Here is a 25,789-nt window from a genome sequence, read left to right as displayed (position 1 = left end):
TCGGCCCAGGGTGTGATCCTGGAGTCCTGAGATGGAGTCCCACATTGGGCTCCCCTCATGGAGCCTGCTTCTCCCTCTGCCTGAGTCTCTGCCTCTCTCTCTCTCTCTCTCTCTCTCTCTCTCTCTGTGTCTCTCATGAATAAATAAAATCTTTTTTTAAAAAAGAGGTAAGTTATAAATCGAGCACAAAGTAGCACAATAATCAAAACCCAACATGTAAACTCAATTTTTCTACAAACAGCAATTCAGAAATGAATTTAAGCCATGTATTTACACTGTTGCCCAAAACTCACAAACCACAATTAAATTATAGAAGTATACATGTAAAGTTACATACAGTAAACACACAATCCAAAACATGACATGTTATAAAATAAATACAGTATATGCATAGAATCACATTAATTGTAACTAACCCAGAACTATTGACAAGAAGTTATAAATTTAAACCCTTAATATTTCATAAGTGGACTGAACTAATTTAATAAGAGAAGCTAACAACTCTCAAATACCAAACTGGAATTGAAGTAAAATTTATTGTCATATAAGCTTTAGTTTACCAGAATACTTTCGCTAATCTGTTGAGTTTACTGTGGAGCATGTTCTAGAGGTGTCTAATCAATCTGCAGGACCCTTACAAAGATAGGGTGAAAGAGTAATAATCTCCTTCTCTGTCTTTTATTATAAGATGCCTCTCTTAAGAAATACCATGAGTGATTAAAAATGAATGATGTAGTTCTAACTCTAGTGAGAAGGAAAAACGTTCAGCACAGATTAAAAGAGCAAGTTCCAAAACAAAGCCTATTTGTATGCTCCTAGTTATACTAAAAGCGAAAGCCGCATTTGTGTACAGATGCATTGAAAAATGTCTGACTACTATGACAGTGGCAGAGACAGTATTAGACAAAAAAAAATTCCAGACTAATGTCACTAAATTGCTCACAGAGAGTGTATATCATCAGCGAGGGGAGGTGGGCGGTGAGGCTTTGGGTAGTGGCAGATTTCCACTGTTAACCTTAGATGCATCTGCACTGTTTGAATTTTTTCTAATTACAGAGCATTCGGCTGTTATTTATATTAAGAAGTGCTTTTACATAAGAAGTGTTTCAGCAGGAACACCTGGGTGGCTCAGTGGTTGAGCGTCTGCCTTTGACTCAGGTCGTGATCCCAGGGTCCTGGGATTGAGTCCTGCATCGGGCTCCCCACAGGGAGCCTGCTTCTCCCTCTGCCTCTGTCTCTGCCTCTGTCTCTGTGTCTCCCATTAATAAACAAATAAAATCTTTAAAATTAAAAAAAAAAGTGCTTCAGCCATCACTGTGGCACTCCAGGCAGGGAGATGAAGAAAGGAGTATAGGACACTACATCCCGGAAAACTGCCCGATGGCATTTCTGAATTCCATTAACCAAAACTCCATAACATGGCCATTCTCAGCTGCCAGGTAGCCTAGAAAGTGTAGTCTTGATCTTGAAGGCCTTGTACCTAGCTTAAAAATTAGGATTCTGCTATTATTAAACTACAGGGTAGGGAGGGTACTGAGTAGTACACATATCTAATTCAGGAATTTCAGATTATTATATACCTAAGTTTGGAGGGATCACTTATTAAACATATAAGTTTGGAGGGATCACTAAAATCAAGGTAGCCTGTAGAAGGGGTAGGTATACAGAAGGATGTTGACATGAAGAAAGTTTCCTACAGAAAGACTATGTGGTCGAGATGTAGGCATGAAAGTGGCTCAGTGGCTTGAGAAGAGGTGCTGTTGTGTAATTGGAGTAGTCCACACTGGGACTCCAGGCCAGAACAGAAACATTAAAATAATAAGAGGAAAGTAAATCAAACTGAAAAGGATTCATGAATCTTCCTCCGTAAGTGAAATCATGGTGCTTCACTGAGAGACAGAGCTATGGGACTCAGAAGACACTGGCTTAAAACTCGGAAGACCTGGCTTTGCTGATAGCACAATATTTCGGTTAAGTGCAACTGAATCCTCTTTGAAGGAATTTGAAGGAAAAGGAAGAAGAAGAGTGGAGGTAATTTATTTTTGTTTCTGTGTCTTTTACCTACATTGAAGAAATCATGTGTAGGTGCCCGTGAATTTTGCCACTTCTCTAAACCTATAAAAGTTAAAAAGCAAAACATTTATTTTTTTTAAAGATTTTTCTTATTTGCTCATGAGAGACACAGAGAGAGGCAGAGACACAGGCAGAGAGAGAAGCAGGCTGCCTGCAGGGAGCCAGGTGTGGGACTCGATCCCGATCCCGGGGATCACGACCAAAGGCAGGCGCTCAATCATTGAGCCACCCAGGTGCCCAGAAAGCAAAACCAAAGCTACAAATGTCACTTTTAAATGTCCATTGACAAAAGAAGAGGAAATTATTTAGACAGTCTCCTAAACTGTTGCAAAACAAACACTGTCCTTTTTTTTTTTTTTTTTTTTTTTAGTTCTATTCAATGTCCATTCCTTTGCCCGATAGTGTATTTTGGAGACAGCAGTGCACCACTCAACAGGCCAGCTTGTAGGCTTTGAATAATGTTGCCTTTTGTCTGAGTGTCAGTGAAACGGATCTGTAAGTGACTAGGCTGTGAGTTAAGCCATATTAACATTCTGTTTTAACAGCCAGAGACCATGGATTAGAGTAATATTACTGATAGTCTTTGAAATGAAAGTCACACTCTCCAAAAACACTGAAATGTACCTATTTCACCTACCAGCCACCATCAGCATTCTGGGGGAAAGAATATTATTTCATGTCCTTATAATGGTTTTATATCTTAACAGAGGACTAGACAATATGTGAATATTGATATTCTGTTCTAACTGAAGTGGTTCCAATAATAAAAGCCTTTGGCTTCTGGCCTTTCAGAAATGTTCCCACTAAGTTCTCGTGCAGTAAGTGAAAAACAGCAAATAAATTGATAAATATTAAGTGTTTAAGAGATGTTTTATTTGTTGTTTGTTTACCAACTACAGCTAGGTAAGGTAAGAGGAACTGGGTTAATTCTGAAACCTTCAGTTTCCTTTCCTCTAACCCAATAGCTATTGCAGGCCACTAATGTGTTCTTTCCTTTGTGGGAAGTTGCAAATCGAGAGAAGAAAAAACAAAACAAAACCAAGCAAAACCAAGCTGGCATTATTTTTAGCTTCCCTTTGATTTGGACAAAGCTATGGTCCTTACTTTTTCTCGTGCCGACTCTCATAACCATTCAAAGAAGCAAAAATGAGCCAAAGGGGAGAAAGAGGGAATTGTGCCAAAGGACTTAAGGCAGGATTATTGTCATGATGCTGAGTTGCAGGAATCCAGACAACCAGAGAGCTTATTTGCTCTAATCGGACGCAGGAGGGCTTGTCCCATCAGGCAGATACAGGTGCTGCCTATATTGGATCCCTCTGAGACCAGGTATCTCCAGTTTCCTTGGAGAAATAGTTTAAGCTCAGCTTCAGACCTTACTCTGAATATTAATATGGTGGTAACTATGGTGTCTAACCCTTGGAGAGCAAGGGGTTGTTGCAATGAAGGATTTACAAACTAAGCTTAAAAATAGCAAGGATGCTATTTACAAAAATATATCAGTAGTAAATAAATAAAATAGCAAAGATGATCTATTTTTGCAAAATTTTGTTTAATACAGCTTAACAAGGCAGCACATGTTAGCTTAGATATGTAGTTGGTGGACTATGGCTCATTGTCTCATTTTGTACTACCTGCAAGCTGAGAATGAACAGTATATTGTGATGTATGAAAATTATGTCAAATTAAAATTTCAAAATTTGTTCTCTCTCTCTCTTTTTAGAGATTTTATTTATTTATTAAAGACGGTGGGGAGAGAGAGAGGCAGAGACAAGGCAGAGGGAGAAGCAGGCTCCACGCAGGGAGCCTGAGGTGGGACTAGATCCCAAGTCTCCAGGATCACGCCCTGGGCTAAAGGCAGCGCTAAACTGCTAAGCCACCAGGCCTGCCCTGCTTTCTCTTATTATGCAAGTACCTACATAATATCATTGACTTTGCCTGTTGACCTGTAAGACAAAATATTTACTACCTAGCCCTTTACAGAAAATGTTTGAAAATGAGTGAAAATATCAGTGAGGGTGACAAAACATGAGAGACACCTAACTCTGGGAAACGAACAAGGGGTAGTGGAAGGGGAGGTGGGCGGGGGATTGGGGTGACTGGGGTGACTGGGTGATGGGCACTGAGGGGAGCACTTGGTGGGATGAGCACTGGTTGTTATGCTGTATGTTGGCAAATTGAACTCCAATTAAAAAAAGAAAAAAAAAAAGAAAAAAAAAAAAAGAAAAAGAAAATGTTTGAAGATTCCTGGTTTAGAAGAGTATGGGATAGAGTGTCAGGTAAACCTGGTAAATCCAGGGCTGCCATTTAACTGTATGACCTTGAGGAAGATAATTAACATTTCAGGGCTTAGTTTCTTTGTCTAGAAAATGGGCATACGAATACTATTCATCTTGCCAGGTTAAATAAGATAATGCTTTTGACATGCTTAACACAATGCGTATCAGATGATAAGGGATCCACACATTACTATTATTGCTGTCGTTGTTTTGCCACAAAGCTACTGAAACTAAACAAAAGGCAAAACCAAGGAAATTTTAAAGTTATCTTAGAACATGCAAGACAGTCTACAATATTATACTTAGGAATTTTTTAAAAACTTATTTTAAAAGGCATTTGGGATTATACAACAACAATGCCTCACTCAGAATGGATAAAAGTGGTAAGTCCTATGTTAAGATAGAAATAAAAACAGTCACACATGTAGGGAGAGCTGAGATTGCAAGCTGTGTATCTGACTATATCAAATCCCTCACCTCTTCACACACATACATGCTGAATTTTGAAAAGTTGATAAAGTCAGGAAAGAAAATGGCCGAACTCCACAGAATTCATAGGTGATATATTGTTGAAGAGTATTATGGAAATGGAAGAAAAAAATGTATTGAGCTGTGATCTTTATACTCATGCCCATGTATGGCTCAGTTGAGGAATCACTACAAATAGGTCCAGACTTAACTGCAGAAAGCCAGGACTTGAAATTGCTGGACACAGAACTTGAAGCCACTGCTTCTCAGCAAACTCACGCTGGCAACGCCATGTTTTGATGTACAGTGGAAACTTCAATATTTTTAAAAACAGCAGCTTTATTGGAATAAAATTCATATACCATATTATACAGCTATTTAAAGTATACGGGGGCACCTGGGTGGCTCAGTTGGTTGAATGCCTGACTCTTACTTTCAGCTCAGGTCACAGTCTCATGGGTCATGGGAAGGATCCCTGTGTGGAGCTCTGCACTCAGCAGGGGAGTCTGCTGGCAGATTCTCTCCCTCTGCCCCCTACCCTCATGCTCTTTTTGTCTCTCAAATAAATAAACAAATCTTAAAAAAAAATAAAGCATACTCTTCAGTGTTGGGTTTTTTTTTTCCCCAAAGATTGTGTTATCACCACCACAGTTAATTTTAGAACATTTTCATCACCCCCAAGATGTACATATTCACAGTTACTCCCCTCAGCCCCCAGTCCTGATTACAATGAATCTACTTTCTGTTTCCACATATTTGCCTCCTCTGCACATTTCAGGTAAATAGAACCGTACACTATGTGACGTTTCGTGAATGCCTTTTTACTTAGCATAATGCTTTTGAGGTTCATTCATCTTATAGCAGGTACTTCATTCTTGTTTGTTGTGAGATAATTTTTCATTGTGTGGATGTATCACATTTTGTTTATTCATTCATCGGGTGATGAACACGTGGAGTGCCTTTAACTTTTGACCATTGGACCATGTAAAACTCTTTTTGCTCAGACCAAGGCTATATAGTGTTACTCACCTTGACTTGGCTGGGCCTTCTTGGGCACAGTTTGCTCTCGGTGAGATAAGAGATGTAGATATAACATTCTTTCAGAGCTATATAAGGGAATCTTCAAGCATGTGTCTGAGAAATGTGTAAGGGAAAGTGGTTAGGGCTGTTAACAGCTTCTGTTCAGGCAGTAATGCAGTGCAGAAAGGTCACTGAATTATTTCCAGCAAAACCTGGAAATAATGGACAGGAAATGAGTGAAGAAATTGCAAAACAGAATATAATACAACGGGTAAGTTGAAAATATAGGTAAACTCAGGAGATTACACATTATATGACACTCTTTTAATGAAGTTCAAAGACAAGCAAAATTTAAAAACATATTGTCATATATATATATCTATAAATTTTTAATAAAACTAAAATGAAAGGAGGGAATGATCAGTCACCCCAAAACAATTCAGGATAATGGTTATTATCTTAGGGGAGAGGCAGAGAGTTGGAATAGGATACTGGCCCCCATTGGTACTTATAACTTATTGGTAACGTGGTATGCCTAGGGTGGCTCAGGGTGTGATCCTGGGGTCTGGGATCAAGTCTCACATCCGGCTCCCTGCATGGAGCCTGCTTCTCCCTCTGCCTATATGTCTGCCTCTCTCTCTCTCTCTGTGTCTCTCATGAATAAATAAAATCTTAAAAAAAAAAAAAAACAACAAACCTTACTGGTAATGTTCTTGGGCTAGGGATGAGGTCAAAGGAGTTCACTATAAACATAAATATAAAAGAGGGCTACCTACAAGTTAATGATGAGAATGTCATGAACCAATGAATATGATAAATGAACACAGGTTACCTGAGCCCAAATAAAAAAATGAGAAAGAAAAATAAATAAAAGTAATACAGGTACATTGTAAAAATTTGGATATCCGTGTAAAATATGTAGTTATAATAAAGAAAAAAGTTTTGCTGCTTATTCCTTGAAGAGGTAGAAAAATTACAATTAATAGTGTTATAGTTTCCCATTCTTTTCCCTATGGATTAAAAAAAGGTTTTAATTTTATTTATTTTTTTTTAATTTTTATTTATTTATGATAGGAACACAGTGAGAGAGAGAGGCAGAGACACAGGCAGAGGGAGAAGCAGGCTCCATGCACCGGGAGCCTGACGTGGGATTCGATCCCGGGTCTCCAGGATCACGCCCTGGGCCAAAGGCAGGCGCCAAACCGCTGCGCCACCCAGGGATCCCTAATTTTATTTATTTTTTAAAATATTTTATTTATTTATTTATGAGAGACACAAAGAGACAGAGACATAGGCAGAGGGGAAGCCTGATGCGGGACTCGATCCCATGACCCCAGGACCAGGACTTGAGCCAAAAGCAGATGCTCAACTGCTGAGCCACCCAGGCGTCCCTAAAAGAAGTTTTTTAATGATACTAAAAAAAAAAATCACATTAATAAAGTCTGTTCTCTACGGGGGTTGTTTAGGTCAGGCTATCCACACAGTAGGTAGCAGCGGGACTGCACACAGCGACAGCATCAGGACTGGGGTCCTCACAGCTCCGCCCCGCTGCGCTCAGGTTCGGAGGACACGCCCAGGGGGTGTGTCCAGCGCCTCCGGGGGGCGTGGCTAAGAGGCGAGGAGGCGGGCCTCAGCGGGCCTCAGGTAATCGGGGCGGGATCGCGAGGCGCCACGCGTCGCAGCGTGATGACGTCAAGCGCGCCCGGCGCGGCGCTTCCGGCGTGCGCAGCCGCGCTGTCGGCGTCCTGGTAGCGGAGAGGCGTGCTGTGCGCTTGGCGGGGATGTTCCCGGCTGTGGGTGCTGTGGGTGAGGAAGAGGAGCCGGCGGAGGAGGACTGCCCGGAATTGGTCCCCATTGAGACGAAGCTAAGAGAGGAGGAGGAAAAGTCTGGTCCCGGCGCTAAGATCCCAGTCACAGTTATCACCGGGTATTTAGGTAACTAACCATCCCGGTCAGAAAATGCCGTGAACGCTGGTATCCTGAGCGTGTGGGGGCTGCCGGTGCCTCTTCACCTTAGGCATCTGGGCTTTCTGGCCCACAGCAGGTGTCTCTGAGGTAGGGGCTGGGTCGCTCGCTCCCCGGTTCGGGTGGCTTTTCATCTCGGGGCTTACGGATGCCCAAGCCCCCTTTGCGTTAGATGCACCTTTGTCAGGGGAGCTGGAAAGCTAACTTCGCATCGTGACACTAGTTCTGGCTCTGCGCTTAGAGGCCTGGACCCGCCCCTCACCCGCGTGACCCCTCCCTGGCTGTCTTAGTTACCTTCCTGAAGCTCGGAGCCTCCTTGGAAAGTGGAAGTCATCTCCGTCACCTGTTGGAGTTGGTTTTCTCGTCTCCTAAATGAGGGAGCAGGAAACACCTCCCCTACAAGTGTGTTATCTTTACAGGGTGCCCTGTCTGCACAGTGCGCCACCCACAACGGGCTTCCTCTGGTAGATTCCCCTTCCCGCCCCATGGGCCAGTCTCTTTATTTATTTATTCATGAGAAAGAGAGAGGCAGAGCCCTAGGCAGAGGGAGAAGCAGGCTCTCTGTGGGGAACCGGGTGCGGGACTCGATCCCAGGACCGTGGGATCACGCCCTGAGCAGAAGGCAGACGCTCGACCACTGAGCCACCCAGATGCCCCCGGACTAATTTTTAAAGGAATTTATTTTTGATGTTTCCCCACTATTATTCAGAGGCTGCTCTGCTAAGAAGTTGAGCAAATTCCTGGTCCAAGACCGTGTGGTTCAGTTTGGCTTTTCCCATTTTTCTAATTCCTAGGTCGGTAGAGCATTGGAGGTAATGGCCTGAAGGTTAGGAATGAGGGCTTTTGCCAACAACCTTGTTGCTGAATATAGGGGATATAGTTTCTCTGCTTATTCCTGATCTTTTTCTCTCTTTTGAAACATTGTTCTGTCAGCTTCCACCACATTTTTCTTCTGAAATTTCCACCCACTTCTCTGGCTTGTCTTTTAAAAAATTTCTCCCACCTCTTTAACTTCATCCTTTTAACTTTACACACAGGTACTTTCTATGCTGGTGTCCCACAGACATCTCAAACTCAGCGGGTCCAGAACTTGAAACGTTACCTAACCCTCCAGTCCTCCTGCTCCTGCGATTCCAACCACCTGGAATATTCTAAAAATTTTCTAATTACCCTTGTGTAATGCTTCCCTTTAATACATTCTTTGTATTTTAGCCTTAATGATCTTTATAAATGTCAACTGATTGTGTCACACCATTTAGTGGTTTCCATTTGGGCTACAGTTCAAATTCCTAAACACGAATCAGAAGGTCCTTTATGATCTGGCTCTTGACAGCATTTCTAGGCTTCAAAACTGTGGTCCAGCCACATTAAACAACTCTTACTCATAAAAGGTGCCAAGTATGTTAGGCCCTGGAATACTTTTCTTTTTTGTTACTCCTCTGTGTAGACCTCCCTCCGAGGTGCTCCATGACATCTTGTACATCTCCTATCCACTCTATAATTCTGTGGCATAATTGCCTCTTGATTGATCTAAATTAACTTCCATCAGTCTTTGTAAGCATCATGAAAGTAGAGACAGTTTGTCTCTGTTTTGTGCATTTTTCACCAAAGCCTAGCATAAAATCTGGCCCAGAGTAGACTTTTGAATGCACCAACTGTGCCTTAAAGTCTTCTGCTTTAAGTCTTAGTAATTCTATTAGACAATCTCTTAACTCCACCTCTTCCTCTCCATTTTCATGGCCTCAATCATGTTTAGGGTCTCTGTCTCACGCTCCATCTGGTTTCTAAGAATTTCCTCAATGCCCTGTCTCCTCAAGCTCTGTCCCTTTCACTATATACTTCACACTTTTGTGATGAGCTTTTAGAAGCGCTCTAAACACAAGCCTTTCATCCCTTTAACAGCCTTTAAAGGAATATGGCCTAAAAATGTAGAAGATATTAATACCCTAATGATCGGGCAGCCCTGGTGGCGCAGCGGTTTAGTGCTGCCTGCAGCCTGGGGTGTGATCCTGGAGACCTGGGATCGAGTCCCACGTCAGGCTCCCCGCATGGAGCCTGCTTCTCCCTCTGCCTGTGTCTCTGCCCCTCTCTCTCTCTGTCTCATGAATAAATAAATAAAATCTTAAAAAAAAAATACCCTAATGATCATTAAATCGCTCCTAGTTGTATGGTAGAAATCTTGTATGTCCTTCAGGAGAGACCTATGAGCTTACATGGAAAAGTTCTTAGCAGTACTGTTGGGGAGAATAAAATGCTGGAGAGAACACAAATGCCCACCAGCAGAAAAGTAAATAAATGATGTATTCATACAACTGAACTACACTACAGTGCAATTTTTTTCCCTGTCTTTGAACTTTGCTGTGTATAGTTGTTCTCAAGATAAATGTTTTTCTTCTACTTGAGCTGAACATACTAGGTTTAACATGCCACCTACTGGATAAAGTTAGTGTAGCTTTATGAATTTATTTTCCTAAGTACTGAATATTCTGTACATTAACATTTTCTACATCCATTCTCCTATTTTGTGTATGTTTTATGGATAGGTAGACAGATACAGTTGACCCTTGAACAGTGTGGGGTTAGGAGTGCCAACATCCTGCACAGTTGAAAACCTGCATATAAACCCCAAAAAACTACCAATAACCTACTGTTGATCAGAAGCTTTACTGATAATATAAAGCCAATTAACACATATTTTGTACATGTATTACATACTGTATTTGTATAATAAAGTAAGCTAGAGAAAAAATGTTATGAAGAAAAATCATAAGGGGGAGAAAATAAAGTACTGTACCATATTTACAGAAAAAAAAAAATCCCAAATGTAAGTGGACCCATGACCCACACAGTTAGTTGTTCAAGGGTCAGCTGTATATATCATATTTTCTTACAGGTTACTGTCAGCATACTGAAAGTAGCCCTATGGTCATTTTGAATTTGTGTCTGTTTAATGACGGATATTGAAATAAAAAATAGGGCTTTATATGTAAATGTTAGGGAAATAAACCATATATATTTAGTTAAGAAACATTGTCATCGTGTAAAAGTGCCTAAATATTTTAAATAAAGTATATGAATAATTTAAATAAAGTAAATTTACTTTACAATAAATAAAGTACCTCAGTACTTTATTACCAAGAAGCCATTATTTCAATAATTCCTCACTCAGTAGAAAGTTTAGATGCCTTAGTGTTAATTATATCATAAATTGTGTAGAAGGCAAATTTTTGTTATATGAGGTTGAAGAAAGCTGTGATCCAAGTTGTAGGAATATTCGTAAATATAAGATTCAATCAGTATAAAGCTTTTTTAATAGTTTGCAAAAGATACTTTAATCTTTTCCTCTGGAATCTTCTATACCATAGTTAAATATTTTAAAAATAGCACAGAAATTTTTAAAAACAAAATTTTAAAAATATTAGGACTTTTTTGTTCTATGTGCCTTTAAAATTAGCCTTTGAATGTTATTTAAATATATTTTATAGGTGCTGGAAAGACAACACTTCTGAACTATATCTTGACAGAGCAACATAGTAAGAGAGTGGCAGTTATTCTAAATGAATTTGGGGAAGGTAAGTAAAATTCAATGAATGCCATGCTGTAAGAATTTGTAGGGTAGCTTACCCCCCTAATTGAATTGATGAAAATACAAAGTATTATAATGTGAACACATTGATGCAGATGGTTTTGGGAAAATTAGATTAGTTTCTGTCAAGCCTTATTTTGTAGAGATTGGAGGTACTGAAATCAAGTAGGTTTTTTTTTTTTTTTTTTTTTAAGATTTTATTGATTTATTCATGAGAGACACAGATAGAGAGACACAGATAGAGGCAGAGACACAGGCAGAGGAAAAAGCAGGCTCCATGCAGGGAGCCTGACATGGGACTCAATCCCAAGGACTCCAAGGATCACGCCCTGGGCCAGGGGCTCATGCTAAACTGCTGAGCCACCCAGGGATCCCCCAGATGGTTTTTATAAAATTTTATGTAACTTTGGAATTCATAGCAACAGAATAAATTAGATTTTTACATGAAAGAACTCCAGAAGTAAAAATGCAAACATATGAAAGAAAGTTCTTTCAGGCACTTTCTGTGTACTTTTGTACTGATTATATATTGTTCACTTGTAACTTCTGAAAAATATTTAAAAATGCTTCGGTTTTTATAAGTTTACCTTGTTGGATGTTTATTATTTGCAAAGCATTTAAAACTGAAGATTTTTTTTTTTTAAGATTTTATTTATTCATGAGAGACACAGAAAAAGAGGCAGAGACACAGGCAGAGGGAGAAGCAGGCCCCATGCAGGGAGCCTGACATGGGACTCGATTCCGGGTCTCCAGGATCATGTCCTGGGCCGAAGGGGGTACTAAACTGCTGAGCCACCTGGGCTGCCCTAAAACTGAAGATTTTAAAAATAAGTTAAATATATGGTTTCCATCCTTAAGCACCTACAGTTGTCTGTGGAAATATATGCATTTAAAATTCCATTTTTTTGTGGGTTTTTTTGTTGTTGTTGTTTTATTTTTTAAAGATTTTATTCATTTATCCATGAGAGACACAGAGGCAGAGACACAGGCAGAGGGAGAAGCAGGCTCCATGCCAGGAGCCCGATGTGGGACTCGATCCCAGGACCCAGGGATCATGCCCTAAGCCGAAGGCAGATGCTCAATCACTGAGCCCCCCAGACGTCCCATCATTTTTTTGTTTTGTTTTTAATATTGAACTGTGCTTTAATATCTACACAGCAGTGTTAGACACAATTCTTAGATTACTTTTAGAAGTCTTTCTTCTTACAAGTGAACTTTAAAGCTTGCTTTTAACCAAAAATATGTTGAACTATTTCTTATAGTATGCTATTTTCTCAGTATTAAATGAATAATGGAGCTAGGTTTTATGAAGAAGGGAGACCTGTTAAACTTGATTTCTCATTTTAATAAACTAAAGTGAAAAGCTCTGTTAAAAATGGTAAGATTTTTTAAAATCTTTTACTCTAGCTTCTTATTAACATCTGTTGGACACTGATCACATTATTTGTTACTGTTTTCTTCATTTTTTCCTGATCATTTATATAATTTTGTCCTTTACAGCATTTGAAATACTTTCCTTTGCATTTTATTCATATCTTTTATACCCTGAATTCTGTAGCAGTCCCTTTCAAAGCTCTTTATCCTTGCCTAACTGAAATATAAACAGAAACTATATGAATGAAAAATTACTTAGTTTTCTTTTTTGGCCATTTGCTTTACTGGATTTAGAATTCTTCCTTTCTTTATTGGAGGAAAAGTAAGATACTTAAAATTATTCTTGTATGATAACAAGTATCTCAGAATTTCAAGTATATATTATTTCCTAAGTAAACATTGCTAGAAAACTTAAGTTTAAAAATTTAATTTTTAAATGAGCAGCACATTGATACCCTGGCCAGACAAACTTTCTCAAAATGAACTAGAGTTTTTACTCATACTGGGAATATTGAGTAGTCTAATACAAACAAAAACAATTTAGAGGAAGATGGAAAGTAAAAAATAGATAAGGCAATCTTTTAAGAGCATTAAGGGCATACAAAAATCAATATATTAAATGTACTAAATGTTGGCCATGGACAAAAAGGAGTGCTTTTGAAATAGCTACTTTATTAGGATATAGGAGTGAGCAAGCGAGAGGCCTGAAGAAGTAAGTTTGAGTCATTAATTTTGGATTTGCCTTTTTAGGGACTTAAATCCTCTTAAAAACGTAAAAGCTGGGATCCCTGGGTGGCGCAGCGGTTTGGCGCCTGCCTTTGGCCCAGGGCGCGATCCTGGAGACCCGGGATCGAATCCCACATCAGGCTCCCGGTGCATGGAGCCTGCTTCTCCCTCTGCCTGTGTCTCTGCCTCTCTCTCTCTCTCTCTCTCTCTGTGACTATCATAAATAAATAAAAAAAAAAATTAAAAAAAAAAAAAGATTTAAAAAAACGTAAAAGCTAAAGTAATCTAGAGTAGTATAGTTTAAAATATTGAGACTGCGCAAACAGAATGTATTGTTATAAATGTATAAAATGATTTGAAATCTGTGCTATTGATAGTCTCATCTTTGTTTTTGTTGGCTAGTGAACGTAATCTAAAGAGTGTTTCTTGGCCCTGGATGGCTCAGTGGTTTACTGCCTGCCTTCGGCCCAGGGCGTGGTCCTGGAGTCCCAGGATTGGGTCCCACGTCGGGCTCCCTGCATGGAGCCTGCTTCTCCCTCTGCCTGTGTCTCTGCCTCTCTCTCTCTGTGTCTCTCATGAATAAATAAATAAAATCTTAAAAAAATAAAATAAAATAAAGAGTGTTTCTTGTTAATTACAGGAAGTGCAGTGGAGAAATCCTTAGCTGTCAGCCAAGGCGGAGAGCTCTATGAAGAATGGCTGGAACTTAGAAACGGTTGCCTCTGCTGTTCAGTAAAGTGAGGAATGTGTTTACTGTGTGCTTGTTGGTTTGTTATAAGTGTTTATTGATTATATTGATTATATTTACAGCTCTTATTTTCTCTTGTAACTGAATTTCACAGTTTGCTTCTTTGTATTTTCACATAGAAAATAACATTCGGATGTATTAAAGTGTTTCTTGCTATCTTATTTTCTTGTCTGCTCTAATGCTTTGGTCCTTTTATTGAGTTTCTAGTTTCTAGTCACATTTCATGTATACAAAAATTATTATTCTACATTGAATGTGTCATTGGTCTAATTTCCAAGGATTCAATTTCTAAAAATAAAAATAAATGACCATCCAAAAGGTCAAAAGGCTTATGCTGTGTTCTACCAGTGATAGTTGTTTCCAAGGACAGTGTCTGTTTTTTTCACTAACATACCATAGATCTTAGAAAAGGACTTGACATACATATTCACTCAAATATTTGTTGAGTAAATTAGGAAAATTAATACCTGTGCAGTTAATTTTGTATATTATATTATTTTAGTGAATTAAATTTTTTCTATGTCGTTTACAACTTAGGTATTTGACTTTGAGTCAAATATATTAACAAAGCTAAAATCATGACAGATTTTCTTAAACAACCAAAATGAAATCCAGTAAGTATTTTTCTTACACTGTTGATATTCTAAGAAAAAAGGGAAATTAAAGTCTGGTACCCTTATTCAGAACCAAATTGAAGAGTAATGATCATGTCCCTTTAGATGTTATATTAAACCACTGTAATTCATAAATTTTATAATTGTTTTGGATGTTCAGTGTTTTCTTACGTAATGCTATGAAAACAGATTTTTATTTTAGTCAGGGTTATTAAAGTTTCTTCTGCTTTTAGTTTTAATAAAATTAAAGTATTAACTCCTCATGTATCTGATTTATTTTACTTGTCAGTATATATGTCTCTGTTTTTCTCCACCATTGGTAAATATTGATGGACATTGTGTTAGAAGTTTGGGAATGAGTTAATTTTTTACACGGCTAAAGATATTTTTGTCTCGGGTTGCTATATATACACTTTAAAATGTTTATAATGATCATTTAAAAATATTCAGGTAATCAGCTGTATTTTATATTTTGGTATTCTCCAGGGACAATGGCCTTAGAGCTATTGAGAATTTGATGCAGAAGAAGGGGAAATTTGATTACATACTATTAGAGACCACTGGGTTAGCAGATCCTGGTAAGAAATGACATTATTAATAACCAGAATATAGTTTTAAAACATTTTTAAATGTATTAGAGAAATATGTAAATTAAGCATTAAACCTGTACTCCAGACTAAACACTTTTTGTTGTTGTTTAAAACAGGGAAAATACTGGATTGTGGGTTTTTTTGTTTTTGTTTTGCAGGTAAATCATGATTAGAGTAGTTGGTACTTTTAACTTGATTATAGGATTGAAGTTCAATTGATTGATTTAAGATCAATGGTAGGAACACAAATTGTTAAAAGTATGGAGATTTAGGAAAAATAAGGACTTTTTTTTTTTTTTTAAGAGTTTATTTATTTATTCATGAGAGATACAGAGGCAGAGACACAGCACAGGGAAGAGAAGCAGGCTCCACGCAAGGAACCTAATGCTGGACTCCATCCCGGAACTCCGGGATCATGCCCTGAGCCAAAGGCAGATGCTGAACCACTGAGCCACCCAGGCATCCCAAGACAGTCTCCTTCTAAGTTCTACTTCTATATTTGATTGGTTATGTACTCTACAGAGATCTTATTTCTTTTCTTTTTTTTTTTTTTTTTTTTATAAATTTTTATTTATTTATGATAGTCACAGAGAGAGAGAGAGAGAGAGAGAGGCAGAGACACAGGCAGAGGGAGAAGCAGGCTCCATGCACCGGGAGCCCGATGTGGGACTCGATATCGGGTCTTCAGGATCGCGCCCTGGGCCAAAGGCAGGCGCTAAACTGCTGCGCCACCCAGGGATCCCCCAGAGATCTTATTTCTGATTACTTTCTAATCCAGCTTTCTCAGAGGGTCATTTAAAGATATTTAAGGGCTTTTGGACTTTAATCCCAGCATTGCTTACTTTTTCAATCAATTGCTAGCATTTTGTTTTTCTATTATTAAAGTTGAAATAATTTTATTTATAAATACTGTCATTAGGTACACAGTTAAATTAAGCCTATTGGGCCTTTGTCCTGAGTGTGGAATTAATGATTATCCATGAGTTTTTATCTCTGAATAGAATTTCATGTAAACTTCTCTATTGAAAGCTACACAAAGTTAAACCGTGTTTGTTTTTTAAAGATATTTATTTGAGGACAGAGAGAGAGAAAGAGCACACAAGCAGGAGTGAGGAGTAAAGGGAGAAGCAGGCTCCCCATCAAGCAGGGTGCCTGGTTGGGACTCGATCCCAGGAATCTGGGATCATGAACCAAGTTGAATGCAGGTACTTCAGATGCCCCTAAAGCTGACTGTTTTACTGTTTTAACAATTGATTTGTTTCCTTCTTACCCAAATGTCTTTTAGTTGACAGATTATTCCTAGTTTGCTTAGTGTTCATGTGTTCATTTTGTAAGTCTTAAGTGTACCTTTTTTTTTTTTTTTTTTTTTTTTTTTTTTTAGTTAATGGCATTGGGCCATAAAACTATTTTAAAAGTAGTGTTTATGAATAATTTTTTAGGGGTCATAACTGCTTTTAAAACATACTAAAGTACCTGAAAGGTCCAAATGTAATCAGTAGTTATTGTACTTAAAATAGTAACATTGTCCTTATGTTTTCTTTTTTTTTTAAAGATTTTATTTATTTATTCATAAGAGAGAGACATAGGCAGAGGGAGAAGCAGGCTCTGCAGGGAGCACGACGCAGGACTTGATGATCCCAGGCTACTGGGATCATGCCCTGAACCAAAGGCAGACAGACGCCCAACTGCTGAGCCATCCAGGTGTCCCTTTCCCTGTGTTTTCAAATTAGTATTGATTTGGGCTGTTTTGGTCCCGAACTAGACCATATTACATACATTTTCATACATTTCCAATAGATCTGACTAATAGGACTTGAACTATTTAACATTGATGTTGAACATTAACCTGGTAAGATGGGGAAATATACTGTATGTCTCCTTTTTGAAATAGCAAATAATCAGTTTCATTCATGGTAGCCACTTTATAGAGAAAAACTCTTCTAACTTTTCTTTTGTAGGTGAGTTTGATAAAACATGGTTCAGCTCTTCAGAGAGAGAAAGAAAAGTTAAAGATCTCAGTGAAAGCTTTTATACAAATTGTAGGTATGAACAGGTTAATGTTTCTTGCTTTTAACTTTCTTTAGAGTAATGATTTTATTGTTTGGGTAAAATTGGAGCATTCATTATAAAAAAGATTTACCCAATATTTAAGAAAATGCAGAGATGAAAGTTAAAAATCAATCACACTATATCTCACTATCATGAAATACAAAGTAGGTTGATTTTATTCCAGGGATTTTATTCCAGTGCTACTTGTTGAATGACAGCATCAGTCTCTGCTGGAAGCTTGGGAAAATGCAGATTCTTGGGCCCCAATCCCAAATCTATGAATCAGAATCTGTAAGAGTGCGGCCCAGCAATCTATTTTAATAAGCCCTTCAGGGGATTCTGATACATTCATAAATTTGGGAAGCCCTGCTCTGTGTGCTTCTGAATGCTGTATAAACATACAGAAATAATTTTATAAAAATGTGATTGTGTTGTTTGTGCTACTCTTAATAATTATTAATTTAGTTTTACTTCAATCTTAAAGAGCACTTGGAGGCAGTTCAAGATGGCAGCTTAGGAGAGTTGGAGATGGAGGTGTGATCTTGCCAAAAACTTCACCCCTCATGCAGCAACTCACAGTAGGGAATTTACAGGTCTGGAGTCTTTCTTGACATGAGGAGGGACAGGTTTATACCCCACTTTGGGTATGCCAGTCCTTGGAGTCTGCACTGGAGAGACAAGGCCCCCTAGATGGATTTGGAAACCAAAGGGGCTTGTGTACAGTAGACCTTGGGGGCTCTGGGGAATCTGAGATACTCCTTTTGAGGGGCTCACACGTAAGCACACTCACCTTAGAATCCAGTGCAAAGGCAGTGGTTTGAAAAGTGACTAGTGTGAAGTGATTTATATGTGAAGATTCATTTGCTAATTCTAAAGTGTTTGCCGGAATAGTTGGGACCAGTTGGGACAGAGGTGCTTGTGAGAACCATTTTTGTGCTCTCCTTCCACTTTGCTAGTGTAGTCAGTCATGGTGGACACAGTCTCCCTAAAGCCATGAGTGTGTGCCCCATCCCCAGCCATCCCCCTGCCTCACTAAAGCTTTGAGAGTATCCTGACCATATTGTTCTCCTACGTCCCTAAAGCCATGGATGTGCCCCATCCCCAGTACTCTTTCAGCCTTGCTAAAGCCCGCCTTTGAGTGCAGTCCACAGAGGGAATGCCCGTTAACCAACTGTCCCTGGTGGCCAGACGGGCTTGAATTTCTGGGCCCCATGGAGCTATAATAGGAAGGTAGTTTGGGGAAGGCTACCATACCCAAGGCACTACAGAGACAGCAGGCTGAAATACACCACTAGGCTACCTGTGAAAAAGGCCCATCTCGTTGTCCTGGAGCTCCAGCCTAGGGATAGGCTTCAGAGGTGCTCTCGAAAGGTAGGCAAGGAGACAACACCATCTTTGATCTCCTTTGGCCTCAACACAGCTTGCTGATACTTCCAAAAAGTTTATACACTTGTCTGAAGCCCTGATTTTTGCAGCTGGAGTTCAGGAGACCCCTCTAGATCTCTTGGGCTGGAGATCAGCAGGGTTTACAGTTATGGTGCCCCAGGGCCATGTATTTGCATACTCCAAGAGCTCCTTCCTGTGGAACTTTCAGTCAGCCTGAAACTAGGTGCTGAGATCTCCTTTGGAACACTGGCAGGGCTTGACACACTCTCACCAAATGGGATCTATCAAGAATAATTCAGGCTAATTAGGTAATCCCAAAGTTTCAGACAACCAAGAGCTAAGGCAAGATGAATAATAAGATTTATTCACCTATATAAGCCTACTTCATCAAAAGTGGAGAGGTAACCTTTGCTTAATACATAGAAACAGAGATTCAAGGAAAATGACACAGGAATATTTTCCAAACGAAGGAGACAAAACCTCAGAAGACCTTAATGAAGTAGAGATAATTAATCGACCTGATAAAAGGTTCAAGGTAATGGTTATAAAGATGTTTACCAGAGTCAGAAGAATAGTTGAACACAGTGAGACTTCAGCAAAGGGTTAGTAAATATAAGGAAGTACCAAATACAAGTCACAGAGCTGAAGAATACAGTAACTGAACTGAAAAATACACTAGAAAGGTTCAGCATCAGAATAAATGAAGCAGAAGAATAGATCAGTGACCTGAAAGACAGGGCAATGGAACTCAGCCAAATAAAACAGCAACAACACAGTATTGATGAAGACAGCTTAAGGAACCTATGGGACAATGTCAAATGGAATAACATTCACATTACAGGGATCCCAGGGGAAAAGAAGATGAGAGGCAGAAGACTTCCCTAATCCAGGGAAGAAAACTGACATCTAGGTCTTAGAAGCACAGAATTCCAAATAAGATGAACTTAAAGACATCCACATCAAGAGACATAATAATTACAATGTCAGAATTAAAGAGGGGATCTTAAAAGCAATAAGAGAAAAACAACTTGTCAAGTACAGGGGAATACCCAAGTCACTATCAACTGATACTTCAGATGAAGCTTTACAGGCTGGAAGGGAGTGGCATGATAGATTTGAGGTGCTGAAAGGAAAAAAAACTTCCAACTAAGTATATTCTACCTGCCAGTATTGGAGAAGAGTTTACTAGACAAGCAAAAGCTAAAGGAGTTCACCACTACCCTAGCCTTACAAGAAATGTTAAAGGGACTTGCTTAAGTTGAAAAGGAAAGATACTAATAACAAAACGTGGGAAAGTAAAAATCTCACTCGTAAGGGCAAATATATAACAAAGGTAGTGGATTAACCAGTTATAAACCTACTATAGGGGAACGTGTGGGTGGCTTAGTTGGTTGAGCATCTGCCTTTGGCTCAGGTCGAGATACCAGGGTCCTGGGATTGAGTCCCACATTGCGGTCCCCATAGAGAACCTGCTTCTCCCTCTGTCTGTGTCTCCCTTTCTCTTTGTGTCTCTCATAAATAAAATCTTAAAAAAAAAAACAACCCTACAATGAAGGTTAAAAGACAAGTGGCAAACTTGTCTACAACAATTTGGTATGCACAGAGTAAGATGATGTAAAATATGTCATAAAAAACAAAATGTGGTGGGGAACAGAAATGTAGAGTTTTTATAATACATTCAGATTTAAGTTGCTATCAACTTGAAATAGGCTTGTATTTAATATGTAAGTATATATATGTAAATATATACCTAAATATATAAGTATAAATATAAGTATATAAATATAAATGTGTGTGGGTGTGTGTGTAAGTAGGTTGTTAGCTGTGAACCTCATGGTAACTACAAAGCAAAAACTTATGGTAGACGTAGAAAAGATAACAAGCAAAGATTCTAAACATTAAACTAAAGAAAGGCATCAAACCACAGGGGAAAAGAAAAAAAGAACAGAGGAACTACAAAAACAACCAGAAAATAATGAACAAAATGTCAAGAAGTATGTACCTATCAATAATTGCTTAAATGTAAATGGGCACAATCTCCAATCAAAAGATGTAACGATATACTCTTATATGTTGGCTAATTGAATTAAAAAGACCTACAGTAATTGAATAGATTTTTTAAAAAAGGCTCATTTATATATTTGCCCATAAGAGATTCACTTCAGATCTAATGGCACAGAGACTAAAATATTTATGCATAGGAATTCCTAAATAAATCAGATATTGACAGACTTAAAGGGAAAAATGGACAGCAGTACAATAATAGTAGAAGACTTTAATACTCCACTTATATCAATGAATAGGTTATCCAGATAGAAAACCAATAACATATCAGCCTTAAAACAACATATGAGGCCAGATGGACTCATTAGGTATACAGGTAACTAACTCTTGAACAATGAGTTTGACCTGTGTGAGTGGGTCCGCTTATATACAGATTTTTTACAATATAATACTGTACATATATTTTCTGTTCCTTATGATCTTTTTTTTTTTTTTAATTTATGATAGTCACAGAGAGAGAGAGAGAGAGAGAGGCAGAGACACAGGCAGAGGGAGAAGCAGGCTCCATGCACCGGGAGCCCGACGTGGGATTCGATCCCGGGTCTCCAGGATCACGCCCTGGGCCAAAGGCAGACGCCAAACCGCTGCGCCACCCAGAGATCCCCTTATGATCTTCTTAATAACATTTTCTCTAGTTTTTTATAAGAATATGATATATAGTATAACCTACAAAATATGTATTAATCAACTATAGTATCAGTATGGCTTCTAGTCAGTGATAGGCTCGTAATAGTTAAGTTTTTAGGAACACAAAGGTGACATATGGATTTTTGACTGCACAGGAGGTCAGTGCCCTAACTCTTGGATTATTCAGGGGTTAATTGTATACAAAGTATATTATCTAAAAGCCGCAGAATACACATTCTTCTCTGCATATGGGTAGGCCTTCAGGATAGGCCACACATTAGATCACAAAACAAGTCTCAGTAAACTTAAGATTGAAATCATATCAAGTATTTTCTATAACGATAGTGGTATGAAACAAACCAATTACACAAAACTGGAAAAATCATAAATACGTGAAAAATAACATACAACTGTTATAATCAATGGGTCAGTGAAGAAATCAGACAGGAAATTAAAAATGCCTTGACATAAATGGAAATACAGCATTCCAAAATCTATAGGATGCAGCAAAAGCAGTTCTAAGAGTGAAGTGCACAAAAAGATAACTCTACCTAAAGGATTTAGAAAAACAACAGATAAATGCCACAGTTGGAAAGAAATAATAAAGATTCAGAGTAGAAATAAATGAGAGACTAAAAAACTATAGAAAAGATCAATGAAAGTAAGAGCTGATTATTTTCAGAAATGAAAGAAGTTAACATACCACAGAAATCAAGGATCAAATAGACTATTCTAATGAAGTGGGTTAATTCCTAGTAATATACAGTCTCTCAAGACTTCCAATCTTCGGGCAGCCTGGGTGGCTCCGCAGTTTAGTGTCATCTTCGGCCCGGGGCGTGGTCCTGGAGTCCCAGGATTAAGTCCCACATTGGGCTCCTTGCATGGAGCCCGCTTCTCCCTCTGCCTCTTCTCTGCCTGTGTGTGTGTGTGTGTGTGTGTGTGTGTGTGTGTGTGTGTGTGTGATAAATGGATAAAGTCTTTAAAAAAAAAAAAGACTTCCAATCTCCATGAAGAAGTAGAAAATCTGAATAGATGCATTACTAGTAAGGAGATGTAATCTCTCTTTTTTTTAAATTTTTATTTATTTATGTATTATAGTCACAGAGAGAGAGAGAGAGAGGCAGAGACACAGGCAGAGGGAGAAGCAGGCTCCATGCACCGGGAGCCCAATGTGGGATTCGATCCCGGGTCTCCAGGATCGCGCCCTGGGCCAAAGGCAAGCGCTAAACCGCTGCGCCACCCAGGGATCCCGGAGATGTAATCTCTAATCAAAAACCTCCCAGCAAACAAGTCCAGGACCAGATGTCTTCATGGGGGAATTCTACCACATATATAAAAAAGGTGTAATACCTATTCTCAAACTATTCCAAAATATTGAAGAGGAGGGAAAGCTTCCAAACTCATGAGGCCAGCATTACTCTGAGAAGGACACCACACAAAAAAATTACAGGCTTGTATCCTTGATGAACACAGATGTAAAAATTCTCAACAAAATATTAGCAAACTGAATTGGACAATGCCTTAAAAGGATCACACACCATGATCAGTGGGATTTGTTCCTGGAATGCAAGGATGGTTTAACATCTGCAGATCAGTGTGATACACCCTATAACAAAATGAGTAACAGTCATGTGATCATCTCAAGTGGGGAGAAGCCTTTGATAAAATTTGGTGTCCATTTATGATAAAAACAAAGTGGGTATAGAGGGAATGTACTTCAATATAATAAAAGCTATATATAACAGACTCATACTCAATGGTGTCAAGCGGGAAGCTTTCCCTCTAAGATCATGAACAAAATAAGAATGCCCACTCTTGCCTGTTCTATTCAATATAGTGTTGGAAGTCCTACCCACAGCAGTAACACAAGAAAAAGATAAAAGCATCCAAATTTGAAGAAATAAAACTATTGCTACTTGCAGATGACATAATACTATATATGGAAGACCCGAAAGACCCCACCATAAATAAATAAATAAATAAATAAATAAATAAATAAACTCATTCATATTGCTGTATACAAAATTGGTATACACTTATGTGTTGTGTTTCTATGCACAAATAATGAAACTGTCAGAAATTAGGAAATCCTTGTGAAAAGCCTAACAAAGCAATGTGTATCAAATAGGATAAAATACCTAGAAATACATTTAACCAAGGAGGTGAGAGACCTGTACATTGAAAACTGTTGGATACTGATGAAAGAAGTTAAGTCACAAATAAACGGGATGTTATTCTATGCTCTTGTCTGGGAGAACTAATACTGTTAAAATGTCCATAGTACCCAATACAATATACATGTTCAGTGTAAACTCAGAATTATATTTAATTTTTGATTTTATTTTTTTTTAAAGATTTTATTTATCCATGAGAGACAGAGAGGCAGAGATATACATAGAGAGAAGCAGGTTCCCTGCAAAGAGCCCGATGTGAGACTCAATCCCAGACCCCAGGATCATGGCCTGAGCCAAAGGCAGATGCTCAACCACTGAGCCACCCAGGTGTCCCTCTATCAGAATTTTAATGCTGTTTTTCACAAAACTAGAACAAATAATTCCTTTAAAGATTTTTAAAAAGTAATCTATACCCAACAGGGGACTTGAATGTACAACCCTGAGATCAAGAGTCACATTGTCTACCAACTGAGACAACCCAGGCACTCCTAGAGCAAATAATTCTAAGGTTTGTGTAGAATCAGAAGATTCTGAATAGCCCAAGCAGTCTTTAGAAAGAAGAGCAAATGGAAGATATCACAGTCCAGACTTCAAACTATACTGCAAAGCTGTAGTATGAAAACAGTATGGTAATGGCATAAAAACAGACACAGATCAATGAAACAGAATAGAGAACCCAGATATAAACCCACACTTTTCTGGCCAATTAATCTATGACAAAGGAGGCAAGAATATACAAGGAAGGAAAACTGTCCCTTCAATAAATGGTAATGGGAAAACTACACCTAAATGAAAATGAAACTATACTATTGTCTTACATGATACACAAAAATTAGCTCGTAATCGGTAAAATATTTGAATGTAAAGCCTGAAACCATAAAATTCCTAGAAGAGAACAGGTGGTTAGCTCCTTGACATCAGTCTTGGCATTGAATTTTTGGATCTATCTCCAAAAGCAAAGGCAACAAAAGCAAAATCAGTACGTGGGACTATATCAAACTAAAAGGCATCTGCACAGCAAAGGAAACCATCAATAAAATGAAAAGGCAATCTACTGATGGGAGAAAATATGTACAAATCCTATATCTGATAAGAGGTTAATATCCGAAATGTATAAAGAACTCAATAGCAAAAAAACCCCAAAAACAAACAGATTGAAAAGAAGGCAGAGGATCTAAACAAACATTTTTCCAAAGAATGTATACAAATGGGCAACAAGCACATGAGAAGATGCTCAACTAATTTTCAGGGAAATGCAAGTCAAAACCACAAAATGATACAACTGCATACCTATTAGAATCAAATCAACAAGAAATAAGTGTTGGTGAGGATGCATAGAAGAGGAACCCTCTACAGTTTAGTGCCGCCTGCAGCCCGGGGTGTGATCCTGGAGACCTGGGATCGAGTCCCACGTCGGGCTCCCTTCATGGAGCCTGCTTCTCCCTCTGCCTGTGTCCTCTCTAAATAAATAAATAAATACATACATACATACATACACACATACATAATATTTTTTTTAAAAAAGAAAAGGGAACCCTTCTACACTATTGGTGGGAATGCAAATTGGTGCAACCGGTATAAAGAAACAGTATGGTGATTCCTCAGAACATTAAAAATAGAACTATCATGTGATCAGCTGTTTCACTTGTCGGTGTTTTTTTTTTTTTTAAGAAAATGAAAACACTAATTTGAAAAGGTATTTGCACTCTTATGTTCATTGCAGCATTATTTACAATAGCCAAGATGTGGAAACAATGTGTCTGTCAATGGATGAATAAAGATGATGTGATATAGATAGATAGATAGATAGATAGATAGATAGATAGATAGATAGATGATAGATAGATAGAGGTAGATATAGATATATAGACAACGGCCTTGCCGTTTGCAACAACAGGGATGGACTTTGAGGGTATTATGCTATGGGAAATACATTCGATTTCACTTATCTGTGGAACCTAAGAAACAAACAAAACTCAGATACAGGGAACAAATTGATGGTTATCAGAGGGGGAAAGGGGTTAGAGGGCTGAAGCAGATGGAGGGAGT

General features: G+C 38.5%; 1 protein-coding gene across 6 annotated transcripts in view; it reads left to right on the top strand.

The window, feature by feature from the left end:
- The first annotated feature begins 7,540 nt into the window (after positions 1-7,540).
- The window catches only part of LOC121485070 (COBW domain-containing protein 2), a 64,445-nt gene continuing 46,196 nt past the window's right edge, over positions 7,541-25,789 (top strand). For 5 of the 6 annotated variants that reach the window (XM_041745085.1, XM_041745088.1, XM_041745084.1 and 2 more), the window contains exons 1-4: positions 7,541-7,772; positions 11,288-11,374; positions 14,129-14,225; positions 15,337-15,428. In XM_041745085.1, coding sequence (XP_041601019.1) covers positions 7,619-7,772; positions 11,288-11,374; positions 14,129-14,225; positions 15,337-15,428 — 430 coding nt within the window. In that variant the 5' untranslated portion in view covers positions 7,541-7,618. Of the gene's footprint in view, positions 7,893-11,287; positions 11,375-14,128; positions 14,226-15,336; positions 15,429-25,789 lie in introns of all 6 variants that reach the window. The other variant, XM_041745089.1, reaches the window with a different exon arrangement.

The sequence above is a fragment of the Vulpes lagopus genome, chromosome 2 (genome assembly GCF_018345385.1).
Source record: "Vulpes lagopus strain Blue_001 chromosome 2, ASM1834538v1, whole genome shotgun sequence".
NCBI lineage: Eukaryota > Metazoa > Chordata > Mammalia > Carnivora > Canidae > Vulpes > Vulpes lagopus.
Note: the sequence above shows the minus strand (reverse complement) of the source record. Positions and strands in the feature narration are given on the sequence as shown.